The sequence below is a fragment of the Oncorhynchus tshawytscha genome, linkage group LG13 (genome assembly GCF_018296145.1).
Source record: "Oncorhynchus tshawytscha isolate Ot180627B linkage group LG13, Otsh_v2.0, whole genome shotgun sequence".
Taxonomy (NCBI): domain Eukaryota; kingdom Metazoa; phylum Chordata; class Actinopteri; order Salmoniformes; family Salmonidae; genus Oncorhynchus; species Oncorhynchus tshawytscha.
In genome coordinates this window covers 33,487,170-33,513,755 of record NC_056441.1, presented here as the reverse complement: position 1 = coordinate 33,513,755, position 26,586 = coordinate 33,487,170, and the positions used below count along the sequence as shown (strand labels likewise).

Sequence of the window (26,586 nt, the reverse complement as noted above, 5' to 3'; positions counted from 1 at the left end):
TCAGCTTCTTGATATGCCACACCTGTCAGATGGATGGATTATCTTGGCAAAGGAGAAATGCTCACTAACAGGGATGTAAACTAATTTGTGCACAAAATCTGAGAGAAATACGCTTTTTGTGCAAATGGAACATTTCTGGGATCTTTTACTTCAGCTCATGAAACATGGGACCAACACTTTACATGTCGCGTTTATATTTTTGTTCAGACAGGTAAAGCACGTTTTTGACTGCACTGGGCCTTCAAGCAAATCTGGTGCTTGAACTAACTATGAGAAGTCTGCATTTGATTTACATTACTTAGGAATAAAGTTCTGGCAGTTAATTCAGTTTTGAGACGGTCGGCTATACAGGGCCTTTTGAAGTAGCTTTGGGGGGAGGGGCTTTCGGCAACACTACAGAAATAGGCCACACCTTGACGCCAAGTGTTAATCGTCACCACTTCTTGCTTTGAATTTAATTTGTCATGTCAGTAAAGGAAAATCTAAACAAATTATCATGGTGCTCAATGACTCATTTGTTGTCTGGTAAATATCATTAATTACTTCACATAATCGACTCATACAACCAATCCTTCAAGTCCTTCTAGGCCGCCTTGAAACACCATATCTTTGATGCCTCTTTTTGTTCTCCTGCCTCTTGCTTTATTCTGTCTTTTCCATCTTGTTAACTTTTTCTGCTCCATCTTTGAGAGAGTGAGATGATATACTGTGTACAAAACATTAAGAACTCTTCATGACAGACTGACCAGGTGAATCCAGTTGAAAGTTATCCCTTGTTGATGTCACTTGTTAAATCCACTTCAATCAGAGTAGATGAAGGGAAGGAGACAGGCTAAAGAAGAATTTTTAAGCCTTGAGACATGGATTGTGCATCTCAAATCAAAGTCTATTTGTCACGTGTGCTGAACACAACAGGTTTTGACCTTACAGGGAAATGAATACTTACAGGCTCTAACCAATAGTGCAAAAAATGTATTAGGTGAACAATGGGTAGGTAAAGAAATAAAAACAACAGTGAAAAATAACAGTAACGAGGCTACATACAGAAGCCGGTTAGTCGGGCTGATGGAAATAGTATGTACATGTAGATATGGTTAAAGTGACTATGCATATATGATGAACAGAGAGTAGCAGTAGTGTAAAAGAGGGGTTGGTGTGTGGCGGGACACAATTTGGTTAGCCAATGTGCAGGAGCACTGGTTGATCGGGACAATTGAGGTAGTATGTACATGAATGTATAGTTAAAGTGACTATGCATATATGATAAACAGAGTAGCAGCAGCATAAAAAAGGGGTTGGGGGGGCACACAGTGCAAATAGTCCGGGTAGCCATTTGATTACCTGTTCAGGAGTCTTATGGCTTGGGGGTAAAAACTGTTGAGAAGCCTTTTTGTTCTAGACTTGGCACTCTGGTACCACTTGCCATGTGGTAGTAGAGAGAACAGTCTGACTGGGGTGGCTGGGGTCTTTGACAATTTTTAGGGCCTTCCTCTGACACCGCCTGCTATAGAGGTCCTGGATTGCAGGCAACTTAGCCCCAGCGATGTACTGGGCCGTACGCACTACCCTCTGTAGTGCCTTGCGGTTGGAGGGTGAGCAGTTGCCGTACCAGGCAGCGATGCAACCATGCTCTCGATGTTGCAGCTGGTGCCATTTCAGAAGGTGAATGGGCAAGGCAAAAGATTTAGGTTCCTTTGAACGGGGTATGGTAGTAGGTGCCAGGTGCACCAGTTTGAGTGTCAAGAACTGCAACTCTGCTGGGTTTTTCACACTTGACAGTTTCAATGTGTCTTTCAGGGTTTCTAAGGCGGACATCTGTAAATAGGATGTATATGGAGATGCTGTAAACTCTCAACAGTAGCTCTTAAACATTGTGATCGGGACTCCCGATCACGGCCGGTTGTGATACAGCCCGGGTTCAAACCAGGGTCTGTAATGACACAGCAGTGCCTTAGACCACTGCGCCACTCGGGAGCCCTGGTGTGTTCTCACCAATGGTGTTCTGTATAGAGGGGCCATTTGAGGAATTTTGTAGGGATATTACAGCAGAATTTTTCCTTACAGTGCGCCTACATGGCTCCCCGCCGGTCTCTTATTTTCATCATGAGTGGAGATCTGGGCCACCGTAGTAACAGAATTGTTTACCCCTCCTGACCCTCACATACCTAAAACACACATATGAGCTCCCTCATTTATAGACTCGGGCACATACACACTTGTAATATCCATATTTCATCATGTTATAGTAGTTCACCCGGTTAGTGTGTTAACTGTTGTAGCCCTGTGGCCTTCAGGGCTCAGTCTCAGGGTTAGCCTTGCTTTCCACAACCACATTCTGAAAGTAAAGAAAAGTTTTAGATTTACAGGTCTTTCAAAATATATTTGCAGTCTGTCTGTCATTCTCCCTCATCATTTGATGAATTTTGTATATAAATGTGCAGAGTGGAATTTAATTTAAATCTATTCCAGTTTAGATTTTTTACTTACAGTAGGCCTAGATACAGTGCCTTGCGAAAGTATTCGGCCCCCTTGAACTTTGCGACCTTTTGCCACATTTCAGGCTTCAAACATAAAGATATAAAACTGTATTTTTTTGTGAAGAATCAACAAGTGGGACACAATCATGAAGTGGAACGACATTTATTGGATATTTCAAACTTTTTTAACAAATCAAAAACTGAAAAATTGGGCGTGCAAAATTATTCAGCCCCTTTACTTTCAGTGCAGCAAACTCTCTTCAGAAGTTCAGTGAGGATCTCTGAATGATCCAATGTTGACCTAAATGACTAATGATGATAAATACAATCCACCTGTGTGTAATCAAGTCTCCATATAAATGCACCTGCACTGTGATAGTCTCAGAGGTCCGTTAAAAGCGCAGAGAGCATCATGAAGAACAAGGAACACACCAGGCAGGTCCGAGATACTGTCGTGAAGAAGTTTAAAGCCGGATTTGGATACAAAAAGATTTCCCAAGCTTTAAACATCCCAAGGAGCACTGTGCAAGCGATAATATTGAAATGGAAGGAGTATCAGACCACTGCAAATCTACCAAGACCTGGCCGTCCCTCTAAACTTTCAGCTCATACAAGGAGAAGACTGATCAGAGATGCAGCCAAGAGGCCCATGATCACTCTGGATGAACTGCAGAGATCTACAGCTGAGGTGGGAGACTCTGTCCATAGGACAACAATCAGTCGTATATTGCACAAATCTGGCCTTTATGGAAGAGTGGCAAGAAGAAAGCCATTTCTTAAAGATATCCATAAAAAGTGTCATTTAAAGTTTGCCACAAGCCACCTGGGAGACACCAAACATGTGGAAGAAGGTGCTCTGGTCAGATGAAACCAAAATTGAACTTTTTGGCAACAATGCAAAACGTTATGTTTGGCGTAAAAGCAACACAGCTCATCACCCTGAACACACCATCCCCACTGTCAAACATGGTGGTGGCAGCATCATGGTGTGGGCCTGCTTTTCTTCAGCAGGGACAGGGAAGATGGTTAAAATTGATGGGAAGATGGATGGAGCCAAATACAGGACCATTCTGGAAGAAAACCTGATGGAGTCTGCAAAAGACCTGAGACTGGGACGGAGATTTGTCTTCCAACAAGACAATGATCCAAAACATAAAGCAAAATTTACAATGGAATGGTTCAAAAATAAACATATCCAGGTGTTAGAATGGCCAAGTCAAAGTCCAGACCTGAATCCAATAGAGAATCTGTGGAAAGAACTGAAAACTGCTGTTCACAAATGCTCTCCATCCAACCTCACTGAGCTCGAGCTGTTTTGCAAGGAGGAATGGGAAAAAATGTCAGTCTCTCGATGTGCAAAACTGATAGAGACATACCCCAAGCGACTTACAGCTGTAATCGCAGCAAAAGGAGGCGCTACAAAGTATTAACTTAAGGGGGCTGAATAATTTTGCACGCCCAATTTTTCAGTTTTTGATTTGTTAAAAAAAGTTTGAAATATCCAATAAATGTCGTTCCACTTCATGATTGTGTCCCACTTGTTGATTCTTCACAAAAAAATACAGTTTTATATCTTTATGTTTGAAGCCTGAAATGTGGCAAAAGGTCGCAAAGTTCAAGGGGGCCGAATACTTTCGCAAGCCACTGTATACACGGCCGCCGGCTGCACGATGCCCGTCTCTGATATTGGACTCAAATCAAGAAAAACAGCTCCTATTAATGAAAGACAAACGCTTCAGGTAGCCAAAAATGTCCAAGTCCAATCAAGACTGTGTTTGCTGGAAGAATGCTGAACTTTGACAACGTAGTTACAACCGTAGAATTAAAGTCATCGGCCGAGTTTACACAGGCAGCCAAATTCTGATATTTGTTCACTAATTGGTCTTTTGACCAAAGATATTTTCACATCAGATTTGGTTGTTTGAAAGACCAATTAATGAAAGATCAGAATTCGGCTGTGTGTAAAACAGCCATAGTAGCATCAGCACTGCAAATGATTAGAATCACTGTAAAAGAGCTGTAGAGGACAGGTTGTCATTAAATTTGCTACAATTCATATTCAGTTGATTACAATATAGCCTGCCATAGCATCACTACATATTAAAAACAGAATTAACAAATAGTCTATCCTTGATGCAACTGAAAACAGAAATCTATTGCAATACATTACTAGTTTACTGGGTGTATATGTAATCACGTGACTTGCATTTTATTCAATTATATATCCAAAATTCCCCCTAAAATTTATCAACACATGTTAAGAAAACCAAGAAAATATACAAGAAAACAAAAACTTTCCAATTTATTGAAGGAGTCATGCATTTAGGCAACATGATACAAGGTTCGTCTCTGTACCATGTGTATGAAAAGCGAAACATATAATTAGGAAAATTAAAGTGTTAGCGTTCTGATACAAAAGTGGGCAATATTTCTTCCCCTGTACATTCTAAAATGTCTTTAGTATCAAGGACGAAGGACTTGTTAATTTAGTCGAATAAATGCTTTGCTTGGTGTTAGCGGTGGACCAGTTCCGTCTAAAACCACGTCTCTCTGAGGGCACAATGTTCAGAACTTAAAAAAGGGCAAAACAACTTTCCATGTAGAGCAGACATTTTTCTGTTCAGAACAATAGTGTGATCTATACATTATCTGGAGCAGTCTGTACCCATGGACAAGCATTTAGCTGGTGTGACACTGGACAAAGACAATTCTGCTTCTCCATGGTTCAGAATGGGAGAGAACATCAACGGGGGTTTGACAGAACCCACTCCGGTAAAGATAAAAATGCACTTGAGTTATTTACATAATTTTACAGAATAATGTTAGGGTTGGAATAAATGAAGGGGAAAGGCAATGAAAGTAGTATTTACTGAAGAGTAAGCAGGAAGTGTTTAAAACTTTTGATCAAATAAACTTCCTGGGTACATGACCTGCACGCCTTTGTCCCAACTGTTGCATTGATAAAAGTTGTATGTCTCAAGGCATTGGTTTGCTCACATGAATGACTCATTTGAGTTCTCTGTCATTTTTGCTATACACAAAAGCCACCCACCGACAACACAGCTTTCAAACATAAGCAGGTAATATAAGTTATAGGCTATCCCAGCATGTAGCTTTTTCAAACAGCTCTCTTCAATACTGAATACATGTTTGTGTTTAAGAGAGCAACAAACTCAATCTGTTTCATAGAGAGTATCATATAAAAAAACATTCACATATCAAGGAAGTTGACTTGTGATAATGAGCTCATACTGTTCAAAATAAGGAGAAATAAAAACAGACAGAGGAATGAAATCATCACTCCCATTATTTACATCGTCTGCTCAAGGACAACCCTCTCTCTGGATTGGCCCGAGTTAGTCACAGGAATGCATCTGAGCCAACGAGAGAGGGACATGTTGAGCATTCGTTAAATATGCAACCTTAGTTAACATAACATACAATAATAATGCGTTAACACACATTTAGTTAGAGATGAAAGACAAACATTAGTGGAACATCAATGTTGAGTTTTTTTTGCATAAATCCATTGCAATGGTTTTATATGTAACCACAGGTAGCCATTTTGGTTCAACATAACTGTCAAGTGCATGAGGCTCAACATGACACTAGCGTTCCTTCAAGTATGGTGGCTTTAAGAGTGACACTAGCAAAGCCCTACATGATGTATGTTGGCATGACACAGTCTGTTGAATATACAGACTGTCATGTGATGATAGAGAACAGTCCTTTTTATTCATGGTATTTCTATCTGTAACAGTAAGTACAGATGTGCTTTACTGGATGAGAACCAGTTGTCTGAAACCCAGATTGAAATGAAACTGCTCCTTTTAAGGATGGAAAGAAAAACACAACCAGCAGCTTCGCTGCATGCTTGGACCCCTAAGAAGAGACGTGTTGGTCCTAGTTCAAACTTCCAGTTCAAAACAAATCAAACTCTTGGAATAAAGTGTTGTTTTCCTGACAGATAACACTCATGGTTTTTAATAGTCCTTCCCCCCCTCTCTTTGGGCTGGCTCATTCTTGATGACCACAGAATTTTCAGAGAAGAAGGGAAAATAAAATGTCCATTAGAAAACCTGTCTTGTGCTTTCTTTGTCGTTACATAGTGGCTTCTCAAAGTCCATTTTGCTCTAAGAACAATGGAAAATAAGTACATATTCGATATGTACCTCTGATTTGCTCTTGCAGTTGTCCAATCTGAGAAAACACTTCTTGGCTCCTCTGAATTTAGACCACGCCCTCTCCCACATTGCCCCTCCCCTTTTCAATGAAGTACCTCCTCAAATATTGATACTTAATCGTTTTTGTGTGTGATTTGAACTGTGCGTTATGCCTCTTTTTTTAAACCGTCAATGAGGTAAAAGTCCTATGGACAGGAGGAAGGAGGTGCAGTCTCCCCCTCCACAAGGCCAAAACAAGGAGGGGGGAGGAGGGGGGCAGAAGTCTAAGACAAAGAACATATCAAGTTTGCAAACAAGTCCTGTAGTACTAGTCTATACAAGTCCTGTAGTACTAGTCTATACAAGAGTCCATTTTTGTAGATGTGCTGCTATGGCAAGCACATGTTTGAGTCCATATGCACATGTTCGCCACCATCTGTATGTGTGTGTGTACACGATTGCTTGCTCTCCCATGTGGATGTCCTATGTGGTTGTGTCCCGGTGTTGAACTGTTCACATGATGCCGTTGGTGAAGTACTGGAAGCCGTCGTAAAGCTTGGTGGTGATGGAACGCATGGAACCATCCACCATCTGCTCCACCAGCACCTGTAGCTGCTCCTCCGTCAGGCTCATGTGGAAACGTTCCTTCAGGTAGCGGATGGTGCTGGAGCCATGGAAGCAGGGCAGGTGAGAGCCTGGTGGGGGAGGAGAGCGGGGAGATGGGAGTTGTAATAGCAAGACCATAAAAGAAACCAGACACAGGGCAGAAAGATCATGTACATGGAAACGGCGACACACTGACCATGCTCATATACCGTTTTAGCAAACAGTACCTTGCTGCATGATCTCCACTATTTGGACCACCTTCTCCATGTGTTTGCGAGCAGCTATCAGGCCCTGGAGCATCAGCACCTTGTAGTAGTTGAACATGTCTCCATCCAGGCCTCCCATCACCTGAGAGAGAACCGCGGACAACAGAGTGGACTTTTTACACATGCAAAACTGACAGGTTATGCAGATAACCAGCAAACTCAATGTCGCTAATAGCATCTTTTAACACACCAACAAATGTATTTATGTAGTGAACATTGTGAGATTGCTAACTCAATTGTTAGGCAGCTAGCTGTATGAGCAATTCCGGTTTACAGTTTTATGTGACAACGCACATTCACTCATTTATTTGACTCACATCCACAAATTCGCTGGTGAGCTTAAAAGCAGAGGTCTCAAAGCCCAGGTTTCTGGGTGAGCTGGACAGGATGAAACCAAAGTCAATGTGGATGATGTGGCCTTCAGAGTCCAGGAGGATGTTGCCATTGTGTCTGGAGAAAGGAGACGAGAGAAGGGGGAGTGAGTAAAACATATAGGAATTACAGGAGAGGGTGGGATGTGGTAGTTTATCACACCACAAAAGCGGTGTTTACACAGGCAGCCTGTGTAAACGCAGCCAAACATCCTCAACGATGCAGGAAGTGGAGAGGGGAAATAGAACAGGGGAGTAATAGTACTAGTGAAACTAAAGGAGGGATGAGAAGGGAGGGCTGCCCACCTGTCTTTGACCTGCAGTAGGTAGCAGATGAGGCTGTAGCCGGCACAGCTCTCCACAAAGTTGCGCTGGGCGGTGAGGAAGGCCTCGGTGGTGTAGCTGCCGTGCTCCTGCAGGAAGTAGTCCAGCAGAGACAGCTGGCTCTGCTTCCTCACCTGGACCACAGACACAGCATTCCATTAGAAATGGCAACCAACACGGTATTCTGTACAAAATAGCTATTGATAATAGTGCAGGATCAAACTGTTACTTATATTATCAGAATCTTCATCTCAAGAGGGCAGTCGTACTGCATCACATAGCTAAACAACTTGGGCAGCTTTGTCATGACATTTCAAATGGGGTCCATTTAATTGATAAATGCGCTCACCTGGTGCAGAGAGACAGCGTTCAGCACGGGCTCAATCATCCCGCTGTCCGATGACATCACCAGGATTTTATAGGGCTTGATCCACAGGGGGACGCGCTCCTGCTCCCAGATGGACTGGAGAAGAAGGGGGAGAAGTGGAGCGCATTAGCCGGGGAATGCTAATAATAATCCATTATTAGTATTATTATAGCATTTCTGTGGAATGGGACTCGACTGTGGAGGGTCACGTACCTGCAGCTGGCTGAGCACCTGGAAGGCCAGTAGCTCCTGCCTCAGGTCGTCCCCACACTTCACGATGACCGACAGCAGCCGCCAGTTTGGCAGGTGACCGTAAGGAGAGCCCTCCCTTATCCGCCTGAGGGATGGAGAGAGCAGGAGGAAATAGTGAGACACAGCAAATTACTTGACAATGCCACAATGTGCTGTTCTTCGCTGCTCCTAAGTGGGATAGACATGTATCGTCAGGTGGGATTGTGTACGCCCATCCATGTGTGTCCCTTCTATTCATTCTGATCTGCCAATCACCCACCTGACTTTCTCCTGCCAGGGCTCCTTGAGCGCCACAGCAGACGGGTCCTCCGGATCTTTCCGGAACGTGGTGGGGGTGTGGGCCAGGTTCTCTGACAGACGTCGCCTGAGAAAGAAACATGCTGTTGTAAAACCTCTATCCAGGCCATAGCGATGGACCCAAATACATGAAACTATAACAAGCATTGCTTGGACTTGGGCCGGAGCTGTCCTGAGAGCCATACCGGATCCTCACATTTTTGGGGAACTGTAGTCTCCTTCAGAAAACAAAGTGGGGGGGGAAAGCAGCAAATCACACAGAAGCGGCAAAAAAACGGTTGATCAAAGTGAAGGATCGGCATTGAATAGTAATGGAGAGTGTGCTTTCATATCCTGACTCCTCTTTGTTCAAGCTTATTTGACACTAGTCTCTGAATCCGGTGTGTGTGTGCCAGAGTCAGAGTTTGAGAAAGCATCCTGGCGTTCAGGCTGGCGCAATGTTCCAAGTTGTCAAATCAGGGTTCTTATGTTCATAAATCATTACATTTACATATCAGCCCTGATCAGAATTATGCCTACCGTTCAGCGCGTATGTGTGCGTGTGTGTGGAAGTGGGCCATTGACCAAGGAGAGATCGACATTTAGGCAGCAGTAGGCCTATAAAATAAGGATAGACTAACGGAACAGCCAATTCAAAACATAATTAGCCATGTTACAAGCTATTTCGCTAGTCTTCGCATGATCTATATCTAAAAAGTTAGTCGTTGACTCAGCCTTTCCACCAGCAACGTTGAGAAATAGATCTAACACCGTTATTTAAAAGCTGCGATTCCCCCCCTCTATTAAAATAGTAGGCTATGTAATTCCGACGTTGAAAATATTCTAAGAATAGCCTAATTGACAAATTGCTCCCCGGAAACAAACATTTTAGCCTTAAGGTTATAGATAAACATGTGTTAGTTAGCTACCTTGCTTTGAAGTAGCCTACATGATCCATTTTAATGAGGGAATAATTCTAACAAGATAAAAGTATCTGGTTGTACCGTTGCAATATTTGATATCAAGGGTGGTCAACAGTCCTCCAAGAGCGCTTCTGGGCGTGCAGGCTTTTGTTCAAGCCCTGCTCTAACACACCACATTGTAGCCTAAACATCAGCTGCTCAACAGGACCTTGTTAGGCAGACTCCGGTGTGTTTCAGGGCTGAATCAAAAGCCTGAACAGCCAGTAGCTCTCCAGATGGAGGGTTGATCACATGCGTTTAATACAGTAGCCTTACAGTGCAGTTATTTTACTTTGTGGGGGGGGGGTTAAGTGCCTTGATCAACAGCACAACGGTAGGAGATAGGTCTACATGGGATCACAGACCAGCAGCCTTCTAGTGTCAATGCCACATTTATGCCGACTTCTTTCCATGTAGGCTACAGCGACGCAACCAGTTATTGGGCATGGAAATTTGGTTAAAAAGGCATGCAATTCCATCAGTCAAAATGTATATGAACTCTTAACAGTGAATAATCAGAGGTCACTATAACAATGTAATTTGGGGATTTCTGAACTAATAGAATGGACTGACTTGGGAAAAAAAGACAGCCCCCCCAAGTCAAGCAAGTCTTGAAAGATAAACTACAAGCTAGCAGAGCAATTCTAGCTGACAGTGACCCCTGTACCTGATGTCGCCGGCTGCGATGAAGATGGGCTCCTTGCTCTCCGTGCTAGTGATGCTGTCCACAGAGAACTGGGAGATGTTGTCGCTGCTACTGGTGTGGCCTTCTGGGAGCTGGAACCATAGAAGGACCCCAGGGTTCTAGTACATTCAAATCTGATTCACTCCTTCACCCTTGTCATCAAAATGTGATGGAAAGTAACACGGTGCCACCATGTGGTTCCCCACGGGTACCTACCTCCACTTGCAGCTCGCCGATGTCGTCCACGGCCCAGGCCTCGTCGTCGTTGTCGTAGTTGGGGACGGTGGAGAAGCTGACGGCGCGCTGCTCGGCTGTGATGCCAACGCACTCTGGGAGGAGGTTGTCCGCAGAGCGGGCACTGCGGATGCGCGTCTCATGAATGCGCACGGGAATGGCAGACGTCTCGAAACTCCCGCACTCCAGCACTTCCACATAGATGATGTACGGGGCCTGAGAGGAAGGGGAGAATGAAGGAGGTCAGAGGTCATACTTAGGGAATGGAATTCTAGAGCTTTTATTTATTTTTAAGGTACATTTAACCAGTTAGTCTCATGGAAAGAGCATTGGGGCACGTTCCATTTAAAACTCCAGGCACCTCAGAAAATAACTAAATGAGTTAACTAAAAAAGGTTTTAAACTACTAGGCCTTCTGGTCACCTTGTCTTTGGAGTTGAGCACCACGGCCTGTGTGTGGGGCACGCGCACCACGTGATGGTCGAAGGCTGCAGTGGGCAGCCAGACGCGGGCGGGCAGCTTGTGGTTGAGCACTAACAGCTCTGAGGTGAGCTGCTTGGTCTTCTGCTCCTTGGTGGGCAGCGTGGCCAGCCGCTTGCCGATGCCCATCAAAGACTTGATGAACTCCCTCTGTGGCGTCAGGCGCAGCGGCTACAGAGAGGAGGAAAGCTATTAGAATCTAGATCAAAGACATGTCTTTTTGTGTTTTGAAGAAAATGTACAGCGAGTTACAGCACATGACAAGTGGCACAACTTTTCCCCAGGTCCTTCCTTCAATGACTACTCAAATGAGAGGCTAAGAAAGGAGGGAGGACAAAGATGGTATGATGAGACATGAAAGAGGGATGTTTCAGGAGCAGAATCAGAAGAAAGAAAACCAAGGGAGTTATAAGACTAAGAATATGGCCACAGGGAGAAGAAACAAGCAGATAATGGAGAATTTATGTCAACCTGTTGCAGTACCACATACTGGCACCAGGTGTCAGTATAGCATTGGTTAAAATTAGAGGGTTGAGAGAAACGCATATGCCAAACAAGCTCTGGGGCCTTTGGAATGTTTAGTCACCACTTATGGTGTCCAATATCTTCATATCTCGAGTATGAACAATGTTCAAAACCATTACAGTAGGTCAAAGCACAAATCTAGGAAGTCCTTTGTTCTACAGTCCACTATTAAAGTGGAACAAACAGACATATCAAATTCCCAGTTAATGCTACAAAACCAATTTCATAGAGGTTTTAAAAATAGGTTATATTTGAATCAACATTCCATTATTGTACACTAAGGCATTGTTGGCAGAATAGATGGATGCAATTCAATGCATGATAAATATCATTTCACCAATGCATTTCTTGCTATCAGGTTGGAAATCACAGCTGACCAGGTACATTGTTTGGTGCCGCCATTCGGGATGCACCGTTTCAACGACTCAATATTTTGTACAAAAACAGTGGCTCCACACAGATGCAAGTGTCATTTGGTTAGCTAGCAAGAACTAGAACGACTGTTATCCAGTTAGCCAGAGTGAAGTTGCGAACGCAAGAGATATGCCATCCTCTCCGATTTCGTATGTGTCCCAGAGCGCAGAATAACTGATGAATTTACGAACGCACTACGACCGTGTCAGTAATAGTCACGAATGCACTGGATCAGGGTTTCCTGAGCCCCCCAGTGCATGTTTAGTTTTTTGCCCTAGCACTACACAGCTGTTTCAAATAACCAACATCATCAAGCTTTGATTATTTGAAACAGCTGTGTAGTGCTAGGGCAAAACCCAAAATGTGCAGCCAGGGGGGACCCTAGGACAGATTTTGGGAAACCCTGCTCTAGATAACATGTAAACAGTGTCTGGAAGTAGCTATAGTAGAGCAAGCCAACTTTAGCCAGTTAGCTTAGGTGCTTGGTTGGGACAAGTACGAATCATAGGCAGACAAGCAGCAGAAGGATGAGTAGGCTACAATTCCCCATCTTGCTCTGGCTAGCATTAGTTGATGATCTTGTTGTGCAAACCATTGAGAGAGAGATTTCCTTTTTATGACTATTTGATCAATAGGACTGTAAATGTCACAAATGTAAAAGGACTCCCGTGTTATTGACATAGTGGCAGAAATCCAGTCAGGTGTAATGTTATTTTGTGGCTTTTGGCGAATGCGTTCTACTGATCTGAAGTTGCACGGTTGCAACTGCCTGTAAACACACAGTCCAGTTCAAAGTGAATTATGTCAGGCCTGATTGGAAATGCCTTTACATAAAAGGTCTACTGGCGCAACGGTCTGCATATACTCCGGTCCTGGACAAGACATGTTTTTATTAGGTTTCATTTACTGCAGTTTCTATTAACTGTCCAAAACGCACAAATTCTATATTGCTATAGCATTTTCATAAATGCCTTACTCTACGTAATTCCCAAACATTCTAAGAATGAATGAAAACATGAAACTGACCATAAGTGCTTGATGTCAGAATTTTAAAAAAAAAGTGTCATTCTTCCTGGGAGGGTATATATGAACAGATTAAGATTTCATGTTGCTAAAATGCTGTCAGTTCCACTAAGGCTACTTTGATTGAGATGTTATCTAATTCCACAAGGTTACTATTTAAAAAATAGTTACTTAATTATTAGTTTTATGGAAACAATGAATCAAGCTCCAATTAAGTAGGCTAACATATAGGACAGTTAATTTTTTTGTTAAGATAAGTAACAAGAAAAAAAAAGATAAGCTTAATTTGTCAATTCTTAGTTAAAGGGGCACTCAGCAAAATCATGTTGCCACCAGAGATATTGAGATGCGTGAGAGGCAAGACTTTGCTCTCACAGTTATATCGTGGTAGCCAGGCGATCAAAACCGTGGAGAGGTTGATCCTCGCGCTTTAATGTGCTTAGATGTTGCGGAAATTGACCCACTATGCTGTTTAATTTCTGCATCTACATCATATCAACAAGCAGGACTCACACAATATTCTCCAAAACACCCCACAGGACAGACATCCCAATTATTCGCAAAAGGAAGCAACGCAGAGGACAAAGAGCCGGATGCCTCGTCCAGACCTGCAGAAGACCACTAGGAAAGCTGCCGTTACATCAATATTACTCACCAACGTGCAATCATTGACAATAAACTAGAGGAGGTACGATCACGAATATCCTACCAACGGGACATCAATAACTGTAATATCCTATGCTTCACGGGATACACGCTGCACCGGCAGGATAGAACAGCACACTCCGGTAAGACGAGGGGGGCGGTCTGTGCATATTTGTAAACAACAGCTGGTGCACGAAATCTAAGGAAGTCTCTAGATTTTGCTCGCCTGAAGTAGAGTCAAGAGTTCATCAAGAGTTCCGGCGCCGACAGAGATGGCCGCCTCGCTTCGCGTTCCTAGGAAACTATGCAGTTTTTTTTTGTTTTTTTACGTGTTATTTCTTACACTAGTACCCCAGGTCATCTTAGGTTTCTTTACATACAGCCGACAAGAACTACTGAATATAAGATCAGCGTCAACTCACCATCAGTACGACCAAGAATATGTTTTTTGCGATGCGGATCCTGAGTTCTGCCTTACAACCAGTGTAACCGAGTGGATCACATGCAGCGACCAAAAAAAAAAAACGACTCAGAAAAAGAGGGAAACGAAGCGGTCTTCTGGTCAGACTCCGGAGACGGGCACATCGTGCACCACTCCCCAGCATTCCAGAGGGACATCAGAGACTGTAACGTTCTCTGCTTCACGGAAACATGGCTCACTGGAGAGACGCAATCCGAAGCGGTGCAGCCAGCGGGTTTCTCCACGCATCGCGCCGACAGAAACAAACATCTCTCTGGTAAGAAGACGGGCGGGGGCGTATGCCTTATGGCCAACGTGACATGGTGTGATGAAGGAAACATACAGGAACTCAAATCCTTCTGTTCACCTGATTTAGAATTCCTCACAATCAAATGTAGACCGCATTATCTACCAAGAGAATTCTCTTCGATTATAATCACAGCCGTATATATCCCCCCAAGCAGACACATCGATGGCTCTGAACGAACTTTATTTAACTCTCTGCAAACTGGAAACGATTTATCCGGAGGCTGCATTCATTGTAGCTGGGGATTTTAACAAGGCTAATCTGAAAACAAGACTCCCTAAATTTTATCAGCATATTGATTGCGCAACCAGGGGTGGAAAGACCCTGGATCATTGTTATTCTAACTTCCGCGACGCATATAAGGCCCTGCCCCGCCCCCTTTCGGAAAAGCTGACCACGACTCCATTTTGTTGATCCCTGCCTACAGACAGAAACTAAAACAAGAAGCTCCCACGCTGAGGTCTGTCCAACGCTGGTCCGACCAAGCTGACTCCACACTCCAAGACTGCTTCCATCACGTGGACTGGGAGATGTTTCGTATTGCGTCAGACAACAACATTGACGAATACGCTGATACGGTGTGCGAGTTCATTAGAACGTGCGTTGAAGATGTCGTTCCCATAGCAACGATTAAAACATTCCCTAACCAGAAACCGTGGATTGATGGCAGCATTCGTGTGAAACTGAAGGCACGAACCACTGCTTTTAATCAGGGCAAGGTGTCTGGTGACATGACTGAATACAAACAGTGCAGCTATTCCCTCCGCAAGGCTATCAAACAAGCTAAGCGCCAGTACAGAGACAAAGTAGAATCTCAATTCAACGGCTCAGACACAAGAGGTATGTGGCAGGGTCTACAGTCAATCACGGACTACAGGAAGAAACCCAGCCCAGTCTCGGACCAGGATGTCTTGCTCCCAGGCAGACTAAATAACTTTTTGCCCGCTTTGAGGACAATACAGTGCCACTGACACGGCCTGCAACGGAATCATGCGGTCTCTCCTTCACTGCAGCCGAAGTGAGTAAGACATTTAAACGTGTTAACCCTCGCAAGGCTGCAGGCCCAGACGGCATCCCCAGCCGCGCCCTCAGAGCATGCGCAGACCAGCTGGCCGGTGTGTTTACGGACATATTCAACCAATCCCTATACCAGTCTGCTGTTCCCACATGCTTCAAGAGGGCCACCATTGTTCCTGTTCCCAAGAAAGCTAAGGTAACTGAGCTAAACGACTACCGCCCGTAGCACTCACATCCGTCATCATGAAGTGCTTTGAGAGACTAGTCAAGGACCATATCACCTCCACCCTACCTGACACCCTTGACCCACTCCAATTTGCTTACCGCCCAAATAGGTCCACAGACGATGCAATCTCAACCACACTGCACACTGCCCTAACCCATCTGGACAAGAGGAATACCTATGTGAGAATGCTGTTCATCGACTACAGCTCGGCATTCAACACCATAGTACCCTCCAAGCTCGTCATCAAGCTCGAGACCCTGGGTCTTGACCCCACCCTGTGCAACTGGGTACTGGACTTCCTGACGGGCCGCCCCCAGGTGGTGAGGGTAGGCAACAACATCTCCTCCCCGCTGATCCTCAACACTGGGGCCCCACAAGGGTGCGTTCTGAGCCCCCTCCTGTACTCCCTGTTCACCCACGACTGCGTGGCCACGCACGCCTCCAACTCAATCATCAAGTTTGCGGACGACACAACAGTGGTAGGCTTGATTACCAACAACGACGAGACGGCCTACAGGGAGGAGGTGAGGGCCCTCGGAGTGTGGTGTCAGGAAAATAACCTCACACTCAACGTCAACAAAACTAAGGAGATGATTGTGGACTTCAGGAAACAGCAGAGGGAACACCCCCCATCCACATCGATGGAACAGTAGTGGAGAGGGTAGCAAGTTTTAAGTTCCTCGGCATACACATCACAGACAAACTGAATTGGTCCACTCACACAGACAGCATCGTGAGGAAGGCGCAGCAGCGCCTCTTCAACCTCAGGAGGCTGAAGAAATTCGGCTTGTCACCAAAAGCACTCACAAACTTCTACAGATGCACAATCGAGAGCATCCTGGCGGGCTGTATCACCGCCTGGTATGGCAACTGCACCGCCCTCAACCGTAAGGCTCTCCAGAGGGTAGTGAGGTCTGCACAACGCATCACCGGGGGCAAACTACCTGCCCTCCAGGACACCTACACCACCCGATGCTACAGGAAGGCCATAAAGATCATCAAGGACATCAACCACCCGAGCCACTGCCTGTTCACCCCGCTGTCATCCAGAAGGCGAGGTCAGTACAGGTGCATCAAAGCTGGGACCGAGAGACTGAAAAACAGCTTCTATCTCAAGGCCATCAGACTGTTAAACAGCCACCACTAACATTGAGTGGCTACTGCCAACACACTGTCAATGGCACTGACTCTACTCCAGCCACTTTAATCATGGGAATTGATGGGAAATTATGTAAATATATCACTAGCCACTTTAAACAATGCTACCTTATATAATGTTACTTACCCTACATTGTTCATCTCATATGCATACGTTGATACTGTACTCTATATCATCGACTGCATCCTTATGTAATACATGTATCACTAGCCACTTTAACTATGCCACTTGGTTTACATACTTATCTCATATGTATATACTGTACTCGATATCATCTACTGTATCTTGCCTATGCTGCTCTGTACCATCACTCATTCATATATCCTTATGTACATATTCTTTATCCCCTTACACTGTGTATAAGACAGTAGTTTTTTTTTGGAATTGTTAGTTAGATTACTTGCTCGTTATTACTGCATTGTCGGAACTAGAAGCACAAGCATTTCGCTACACTCGCATTAACATCTGCTAACCATGTGTATGTGACAAATAAAATTTGATTTGATTTGATTTAGAGTATATTGTGATAAACTGCAGGCCACACTACTTGCCTAGAGAGTTCTCAGCTATACTTTTCATGGCTGTTTATTTACCACCACAGACAGATGCTGGCACTAAGACCGCACTCAGTCAGCTGTATAAGGAAATAAGCAAACAGGAAACCACTCACCCAGAGGCAGCGCTCCTAGTGGCCGGAGACTTTAATGCAGGGAAACTTAAATCAGTTCTACCAAACCTCTATCAGCATGTTAAATGTGCAACCAGAGGAAAAACAATTCTAGATCACCTGTACTCCACACACAGAGACACGTACAAAGCTCTCCCTCGCCCTCCATTTGGTAAATCCAACCACAACTCTATCCTCCTGATTCCTGCTTACAAGCCAATATTAAAGCAGGAAGCACCAGTGACTCAGTCTATAAAAAATAAAAAAGCAGATGAAGCAGATGCTAAAAACTACAGGACTGCTTTGCTATCACAGACTGGAACATGTTCCGGGATTCTTCCGATGACATTGAGGAATACACCACATCAGTCACTGGCTTTATCAATGAGTGCATTGAGGATCTCGTCCCCACAGTGACTGTACGTACATACCCCAACCAGAAGCCATGGATTACAGGCAACATTCGCACTGAGCTAAAAGGGTAGAGCTGCCGCTTTCAAGGTGCAGGACTCTAACCCGGAAGCTTACAAGAAATCCTGCTATGCCCTGAGCTGAACCATCAAACAGGCAAAGCGTCAATACGGATCCTGGACTTCCTGACAGGCCGCCCACAGGTGGTGAGGGTAGGTAGCAACACATCTGCCACGCTGATCCTCAACACTGGAGCTCCCCAGGGGTGTGTGCTCAGTCCCCTCCTGTACTCCCCGTTCACCCACGACTGCATGGCCAGGCACGACTCCAACACCACCATTAAGTTTGCAGATGACACAACAGTTTGCTAATCACCGACAACGACGAGACGGTCAGAGACCTGGCCGGGTGGTGGCAGAATAACAACCTATCCCTCAACGTAACCAAGACTAAGGAGATGATTGTGGACTACAGGAAAAGGAGCACCGAGCACATCCCCATTCTCATCAACAGGGCTATAGTGGAGCAGGTTCCTAGGTGTCCACATCACCAACAGACTAGAATGGTCCAAACACACCAAGACAGTCGTGAAGAAGGCACGACAAAGCCTATTGCCCCTCAGGAAACTAAAAAGATTTGGCATGGGTCCTGAGATCCTCAAAAAGGTTCTACAGCTGCAACAGAGAGCATCCTGACCAGTTGCGTCACTGTCTGGGACGGCAATTGCTCGGCATCCGACCGCAAAGCACTTCAGAGGCCCAGTACATCACTGGGGCTAAGCTGCCTGCAATCCAGGACCTCTACAGCAGGCGGTGTCAGAGGAAGGCCCTAAAAATTGTCAAAGACCCCAGCCACCCCAGTCATAGACTGTTCTATCTACTACTGCATGGAAAGCGGTACCTGAGTGCCAAGTCTAGGGGAAAAAGGCTTCAACAGTTTTTACCCCCAAGCAATAAGACTCCTGAACAGGTAACCAAATGGTTACCCGGACTATTTGCATTGTGTCCCCCCCCAACCCCTCTTTTACGCTGCTGCTACTCTCTGTTTATCTTATTTGCATATTCACTTCAACTATACAATCATGTACATACTACCTAAATGGCCAGACCAACCAGTGCTCCCGCACATTGGCTAACCGGGCTATCTGCATTGTGTCCCACCACCCGCCAACCCCTCTTTTTACACTTCTGCTACTCTGTTCATCATATATGCAGTCACTTTAACGATACCTACATGTTCATACCATCTCAATAAGCCTGACTAACAGGTGTCTGTATATAGCCTTGCTACTCTTTTTTCAAATGTCTTTTTACTGTTGTTTTATTTCTTTACTTACCTACACACACACACACACACACACACACACACACACACACACACACACACACTTTTTTCCCCGCACCATTGGTTAGAGCCTGCAAGTAAGCATTTCACTGTAAGATCTACACCTGTTGTATTCGGCGCACGTGACAAACTGATTTGATATCTACCTTAAAATACCAGGTAGGCCTATTTTTGCCACATGAACTACTACCAGATTATGTTGCTTAGAACTACCAAGTAAAATGTGTAATTATGACTGACCTTGCATGTGACACTGGAGCTTTCCACTCAAAATCGTCCTCTACTATCCTCTCATTCAGGATCAGGAGACTTTACATTTAGCAGTGTCTCAAATTTTTTGTTGGGGGAAAACCTGAAGCAAGTTATCCAATTAGAGGGAAAACAACCCAAGGGGTTGAAAGACTGTTGCACTACATTCCAATGTCCATATTAGTATACCACAAAGAAATCATGCCCAATACATACACTAGGTGGTATGCTGGTTGGTGTGGACATTGAAACAGAGCCTAGAGGTGACATTGGTTAGGCCCATTCAAAACTACAGATTTTCCAGGATGAGGAACCCGTGTTTCATTGCATTTCCTTAGGTCTTTTTGTGTTGACACGCAAACCAAATAGCTTCCTTTGTGTTCAACTTTTGTAGTCAAATATCAAACACCTTTCCTGTGAAGTGTCGTTTTCTGGACCATGACCAAACGTCATGACTTCCTGAACATCACTTCCGGAGTGGACAGGACAGTCTATTGAGGAAGGGTCCCTGAGAGTTACTGGGATCGGATTTCACCATTTAAAAGTTATTTTTCTAACAGGTTCTGGACCAGTGCTTAACAAGGCACAATAATTAATTTGTGTTCCAAATAAATAGTGTCTGGGCAACACTTCCCAAAACGTGTCCTGGATTCCTGTTAAGTAGCAGTTAGCGGCTAGCCATCATGAAAACGGAGCAGGCTAACGCTGGCAGTGCTAGCCCACCTGCGTTTTTATCCACGGCTGGGCACAGTTGCGTCAGGAGAAATGTTTTTCACACAATGAAGGTGTGACTGGAAAATGGGCAGGGATTTGTCTGCCTGAAATGCACCATCATCAAGCAGTTTAAGGAAGAGATGTTCTGGCTGTTAGCTTGGCTGCGAGAAAAGGATAACTTGCTTTCTAAGTACACCGACCTTGCCGTAACCCAGGAAAACCCAATGTCAGATCTAAATGCCACCTATAGCAAAACTGTCAATGAGTCGGGCAGCGTTTATCTGTCCCAATCCAACAGACAGATGTTAAGGTCAACTCCTTAACATCTGGCTGGACACTCACAAGACATAGGCGATAGGGGAGGCAGTCTGGCCACTCTTCATCTGTCCGAGAAGATCCGCTCCAGCTATCAAAACAGCTTAGCCGTTTAAAAAAACACCCTCGTTAGCACAGGGAAGAGAATAATTCTCTAGCCCCCTCCTGTGCTACTGAAGGGGCTTGGAATGTTTTAGCCGACTCTTTACCCTGAACGAGCACCTGAAGAAATGTTGCAATGACAGAAATGTCTCTTTTTGTGACAACTTCGATTTGCTGTGGGACCAACCAGCACTTTTTATAAAGAGATGGGATTCACTCTAACCGCAGGTGTTCCGGGATAATTTCCAGCAACATTGCAAACTGTTTTAGAGACTGATGGACAGGGTCTGGTAGGGCTCCAGTTCTCCCTGTCAGAATAAGCAAATTAGGACTTGGAAATCTTGTAAACTCTGTAGAAATGGAACTGGTGGTGGTCATTGTTAGTAACCTAATTTACAGTACGTTTCTTTAACCTCACTAGGGTAGGGGGCAGCATTTGGAATTTTGTATGAAAAGCATGCCCAAAGTAAAACTGCCTGCTACTCAGGTCCAGAAGCTAGGATATGCATATAATTGGTAGATTTGGACAGGACTCGAATTTCTAGAAAACACACTACTCTCCAAAACTGTTAAAATAATGTCTGTGAGTATAACAGAACTGATATGGCAGGCGAAAACCTGAGGAAAATCCATCCAGGAAGTGAAATGCCTGTTTTTCCATTGAAAGACTATCCACCATACAAAGACTTATGGACGCAGTTCACGATCCCTATGGCTTCCACTACATGTGGCCAGTCTTTAGGCATAGTTTCAGGCTTTTACTCTGAAAAATGAGGGAGAAACACCACTTTCAATGAGACGACAGTGGAAATGTTCAGACATGAGTCCTGCGCGTAACCTGGACCGTGCCTTTCTTGTTTTTCCTTTTCTATTGACGAAGCCATTGTCCGGTTGAAATATGATTAATTATTTATGACAAAAACAACCTGAGGATTGATTATAAACATCGTTTGACATGTTTCTACGAACTTTTATGGTACTTTTTAGATTTTGTCTCTGTTGTGACCGCGCTTTGTTCCATGGATTACTGGAGGAAAAAAATACACCAACAAAACTGAGGTTTTTGAATATAAAGAGGGACATTATTGAACAAAATGAACATTTGTGTAACATGGAGTCTTGGGAGTGCAATCTTATGAAGATCAAAAGGTATGTGATACACATTTTAATCGCCATTTCTGACTTGTGTTACTCCTCTTCTTGGCTGCTAACTGTTTGTAATGATTTGTCTGCTGGGTGCTGTTGTCAGATAATCGCATGGTTTGCTTTCGCCGTAAAATCTTTTTGAAATCTGACACCGTGGTTGTATTAACAAAGTTAATTTTTAAACCGGAGTATTTCTGTTTTTTAATTTGGCGCTCTACAATTTCACTGGATGTTGGCCAGGAGGGACGGTAGCATCCCACACCCCCTAGAGAGGTTATCTTCACCTTCTAGTGGGTCTAACGTTAATCATTTGATTCTTATTCCATTGGTTCATTACTGAGCAAAGTTGATTGCATGTTCCTCACTGAAACATGGCTGTAATCATACTGTAGTGGCGCTCTTATTGAAGCCTCTCCCGTACTATCCGGTGAATTCTAATTAAATTACTAAAAATATTTAATTTTCATGAAATCACAAGTGCAATACACCAAAACACAGCTGAACTTGTTAATCCAGCCGACATGTCAGATTTCAAAAAGGCTTTACAGTGAAAGCAAACCATGTGATTATGTGAGGCCAGCTCTCAGCAGACAAAACATTACAAACAGCTAGTAGCAAAGTAGATTGCTATTCTGAGCTTCATGACCAATAAAATGAATGACTTACCTTTGATGATCTTCATATGTTTGCACTCACGAGACTCCCAGTTACACAATAAATGTTTGTTTTGTTCGATAAAGATTCTCTTAATATCCAAAAACCTCCATTTGGTTGGCGCGTTTTGTTCAGTAATCCACAGGCTCATGCGGTCACGAAGGGCAGATGAAAATTCCAAATAGTATCCGTAAAGTTCGTAGAAACATGTCAAACATTTATAATCAATCCTCAGGTTGTTTTTACAATAAATAAATCGATAATATTTCAACCAGAGGGTAGCCTTTTCAATAGAAGAGAAGGAAAAGGTCTCGCTCCCGGCGTGCGTGCATGCACAAATCTGAGGACATCTGGCTATCCACTGACACGATGTGATCATTCTCGCTCATTATTTAGAATAAAAGCCTGAAACTATGTCTAAAGACTGTTCACACCTTGTGGAAGCCATAGGGAAAGGAGTCTGGTTGATATCCCTTTAAATCGAGGATAGGCTTGCAATAGAAGAGTGGTTTCAGAAAAACAGCACTTCCTGGATGGATTTTCCTCAGGTTTTTGCTTGCCATTCAATTATGTTATACTCAGACAATATTTTTGACAGTTTTGGAAACTTTAGTGTTTTCTATCCTAATCTGCCAATTATATGCATTTTCTAGCTTCTGGCCATGAGAAATAGGCAGTTTACTTTGGGCACGTGTTTCATCCAAACATCAAAATACTGCCCCCTAGCCTAAAGAGGTTTAAACTGAACTTTTATCTATTGTCCTTGAGAACTATGATAAAATCATTGTGTTGGGCGATTTTAATATTCATGTTGACAAGAGACCGACTCCAAGGCCATTGAATTTATTAATCTTTTGAGCTCTATGGACTTTATCCAACATGTTACTGGGCCCACCCATACTCTGGACCTGGCTAATACCAAGGGGCTTTATATTGACATATCCTTTATTGTTGATGTATCTGATCCCCACTGTGCATTTTTTACTACCTTGTTGCCCATAGCACAGTGTAATACCTAACGCATTATTAAGAAATGCTTCCCTCTCTGAAGTTGCTACAGACTGAGTGTATGAACAATACTTCACTTATTCTGCCTTCCTCGTGATGATTTAGTTGATCACTTTAATAGCAAATTAAGAGCAACCATTGATGCCATAGCTGAAAGAGGCCACACCAAACAGAGAGCTCATTGGATGAGTGAGGAAACTAAATTAAAGAGAAATTGCAGAAAGGCAGAGCAGAAGTGAAGAAAGTCAGGTCCATTATGATATGAGAGCAACTTGGCATACAGTACAAGTCAAAAGTTTGGACACCTACTCATTCCAGGGTTTCTTTTTTTAAACTATTTTCTACATTGTAGAATAATAGTGAAGACATCAAAACACACATATGGAATCATGTAGTAAAAAAATAAATTAAACTAATCAAAATATTTTCAAGATTCCAAGTAGCCACCCTTTATACACTCTTGGCATTCTCTCATTCTTTTTATTGATTTTTTTTGTGTAGTAAATATTTAAGCTTTTATTTATTGTATGTAAACACATTGCGTTGCAAGCCATGTCTGAAATGTGCTGTATAAATAAAGCTGGATTTGAAACAAACAGCTGACTGAAGACGGGACAGCCTGATGCATCATGAAACTTAGTTGCTGCTTGCTGAAACAAGCAATATGTTCTAGCAACGCCTCCCTCCCTGCAGCACCAGCACATGCAGTCAAACAAGAAAAATGAAATACAAAATTGTTGGCTGACCAAGTAATTTGACCAACCAATAACAGTCATTCAAACGTCTATGACCTTCACAGTCCTAGTCGTTGTTGTTCTACAGTTGGGGTCAAATATATTGGCACCTATGCACAGAACCAAGAAAGTATTTTTTTTAAATGAAATTAAGATTTCTCACTTCAAAATTTGTTTGGGGGCAGGTGATTCTCAGTGTAACTTCTCACCTGTGGTAAGTTGCAGGTGCCTACACAGTATAAATACTAATTCAATCAGTTTTGAAAAGAGAAACAGAACATTCTGCACCATTGCAAAGTGCAAGGGTGGCAAAATATTTTGACTGCAGTTGCGGACACATTTTAAAGAACTGAAAAAAATGTCACGCTGATTGTTTCAGTGCTACCGATTGGATGGTTTAGTGAGGTCCTCGGATCGGCCCCGCTGAGGTCGGTCACGGCCCTGGCGGAGCGCCGAGAAGACGATCAAACTTGACTATCTAGAGGAAGTAAAAGTCGTAACAAGGTTTCCGTAGGTGAACCTGCGGAAGGATCATAATGACACAAAAGATTGCGTTGTAAAGAAGAAAAAAACTATGCATTTCAGGAGTTTAGCCTAAATGAGCAATTAGTCGCAGGATACCTTCTGGAATGTGCCTGTACAGTCAGTAACTGCTCACCCAATAGACCTGTAACCAAAGTACACATTGCTGATGACTTGGGGATAGAGATGACAGGGAGGCTTGGTTACCTGCAGAACACAAGGTGCGGCAGAAATGCATTATCTATATGCATGGACGTCAGCAGTAGAGCAGACGTCCTTTGCACCTGTAGTCCAGGTGATTGTTGAACATATGGCCACGTGTTAGAATACCATTGCGCAAGGCAGAGCTAACCTGGTGACAACACATAGCTTCTCTGTACTAGTTTATCTTACAAGGAAGTCAGTCTAAAAATGTACAACTGATTTTACAGCAGTCAAACAAATCAATGTTGAAGCATGTCTGCCACCAAAATGTCTATTTTTAATGCAACCAATCCAACTACACTGAACAAAAATAAAAGCAACACGTAAAGTGTTGGTGCCATATTTCATGACCTGAAATAAAAGATCCCAGAAATGTTTCATACACACAAAAAGATACCCTAAAATGTGCAAACGTGTTCACATCCCTGTGAGCATTTCTCCTTTGCCAAGATAATCCATTCACCTGACAGGTGTGGCATACCTGTGCTGGGGACAATAAAAGGGGAGGTTTTGAGGAAGTGTGCAATTGGTAGCTACTTTGAAGAAACTCAAATATATTTTGATATGTTTAACAATTTTTTGGTTACTATATGATTCCATGTGTTATATCATAGTTTGTCTTCACTATTATTCTACATTGTAGAAAAATAGTAAAATAAAGAAAAACCCTTGAATGAGGTGGTGTCCAAACTTGTACACACACAGCGCATTCGGAAAGTATTCAGACTCCTTGACGCCCCCCCCTCCCATTTTGTTACATTACAGCCTTATTTTAAAATTGATTAAATCGTTTATTTCCCCAATGATGGCAAAGCAAAAACAGGTTTGTACAAATGTTTGCACATTTATTTTGTAAAAATTACTGAAATATCACATTTACATAAGTATTCAGACTCTTTACGCGGTACTTTGTTGAAGCACCTTTGGCAGGGATTACAGCCTAGAGTCTTCTTGGGTAAGACGCTACAAGCTTGGCACACCTGTATTTGGGGAGTTTCTCCCATTTGTCTCTGCAGATCCTCTCAAGCTCTGTCAGGTTAGATGGGGAGTGTCACTGCACAGCTATTTTCAGGTCTCTCCAGAAATGTTCGATCAAGTTCAATTCCGGACTCTGGCTGGGTCACTCAAGAACATTCAGAGACTTGTCCCAAAGCCACTCCTGCGTTGTCTTGGCTGTGTGCTTAGGGTCGTTATCCTGTTGGAAGGTGAACCGTCACCCTAGTCAGGTCCTGAGTGCTCTGGAGGAGGTTTTCATCAAGGGTCTCTCTGTACTTTGC

At 43.5% G+C, this 26,586-nt stretch overlaps 1 protein-coding gene across 1 annotated transcript in view; it reads right to left on the bottom strand.

The window, feature by feature from the left end:
* Positions 1-4,754: 4,754 nt before the first annotated feature.
* The window catches only part of LOC112232390 (phosphatidylinositol 4-kinase beta), a 36,904-nt gene continuing 15,072 nt past the window's right edge, over positions 4,755-26,586 (bottom strand). Inside the window, exons 3-12 of the mRNA XM_024399390.2 lie at positions 11,407-11,634; positions 10,966-11,199; positions 10,732-10,841; positions 9,086-9,190; positions 8,788-8,911; positions 8,557-8,670; positions 8,190-8,341; positions 7,830-7,962; positions 7,474-7,594; positions 4,755-7,335 (exon numbers count right to left, since the gene is read on the bottom strand). Of these exons, the coding sequence (XP_024255158.2) occupies positions 7,154-7,335; positions 7,474-7,594; positions 7,830-7,962; positions 8,190-8,341; positions 8,557-8,670; positions 8,788-8,911; positions 9,086-9,190; positions 10,732-10,841; positions 10,966-11,199; positions 11,407-11,634 (1,503 nt within the window). The 3' untranslated portion in view covers positions 4,755-7,153. The remainder of the gene's footprint in view (positions 7,336-7,473; positions 7,595-7,829; positions 7,963-8,189; positions 8,342-8,556; positions 8,671-8,787; positions 8,912-9,085; positions 9,191-10,731; positions 10,842-10,965; positions 11,200-11,406; positions 11,635-26,586) is intronic.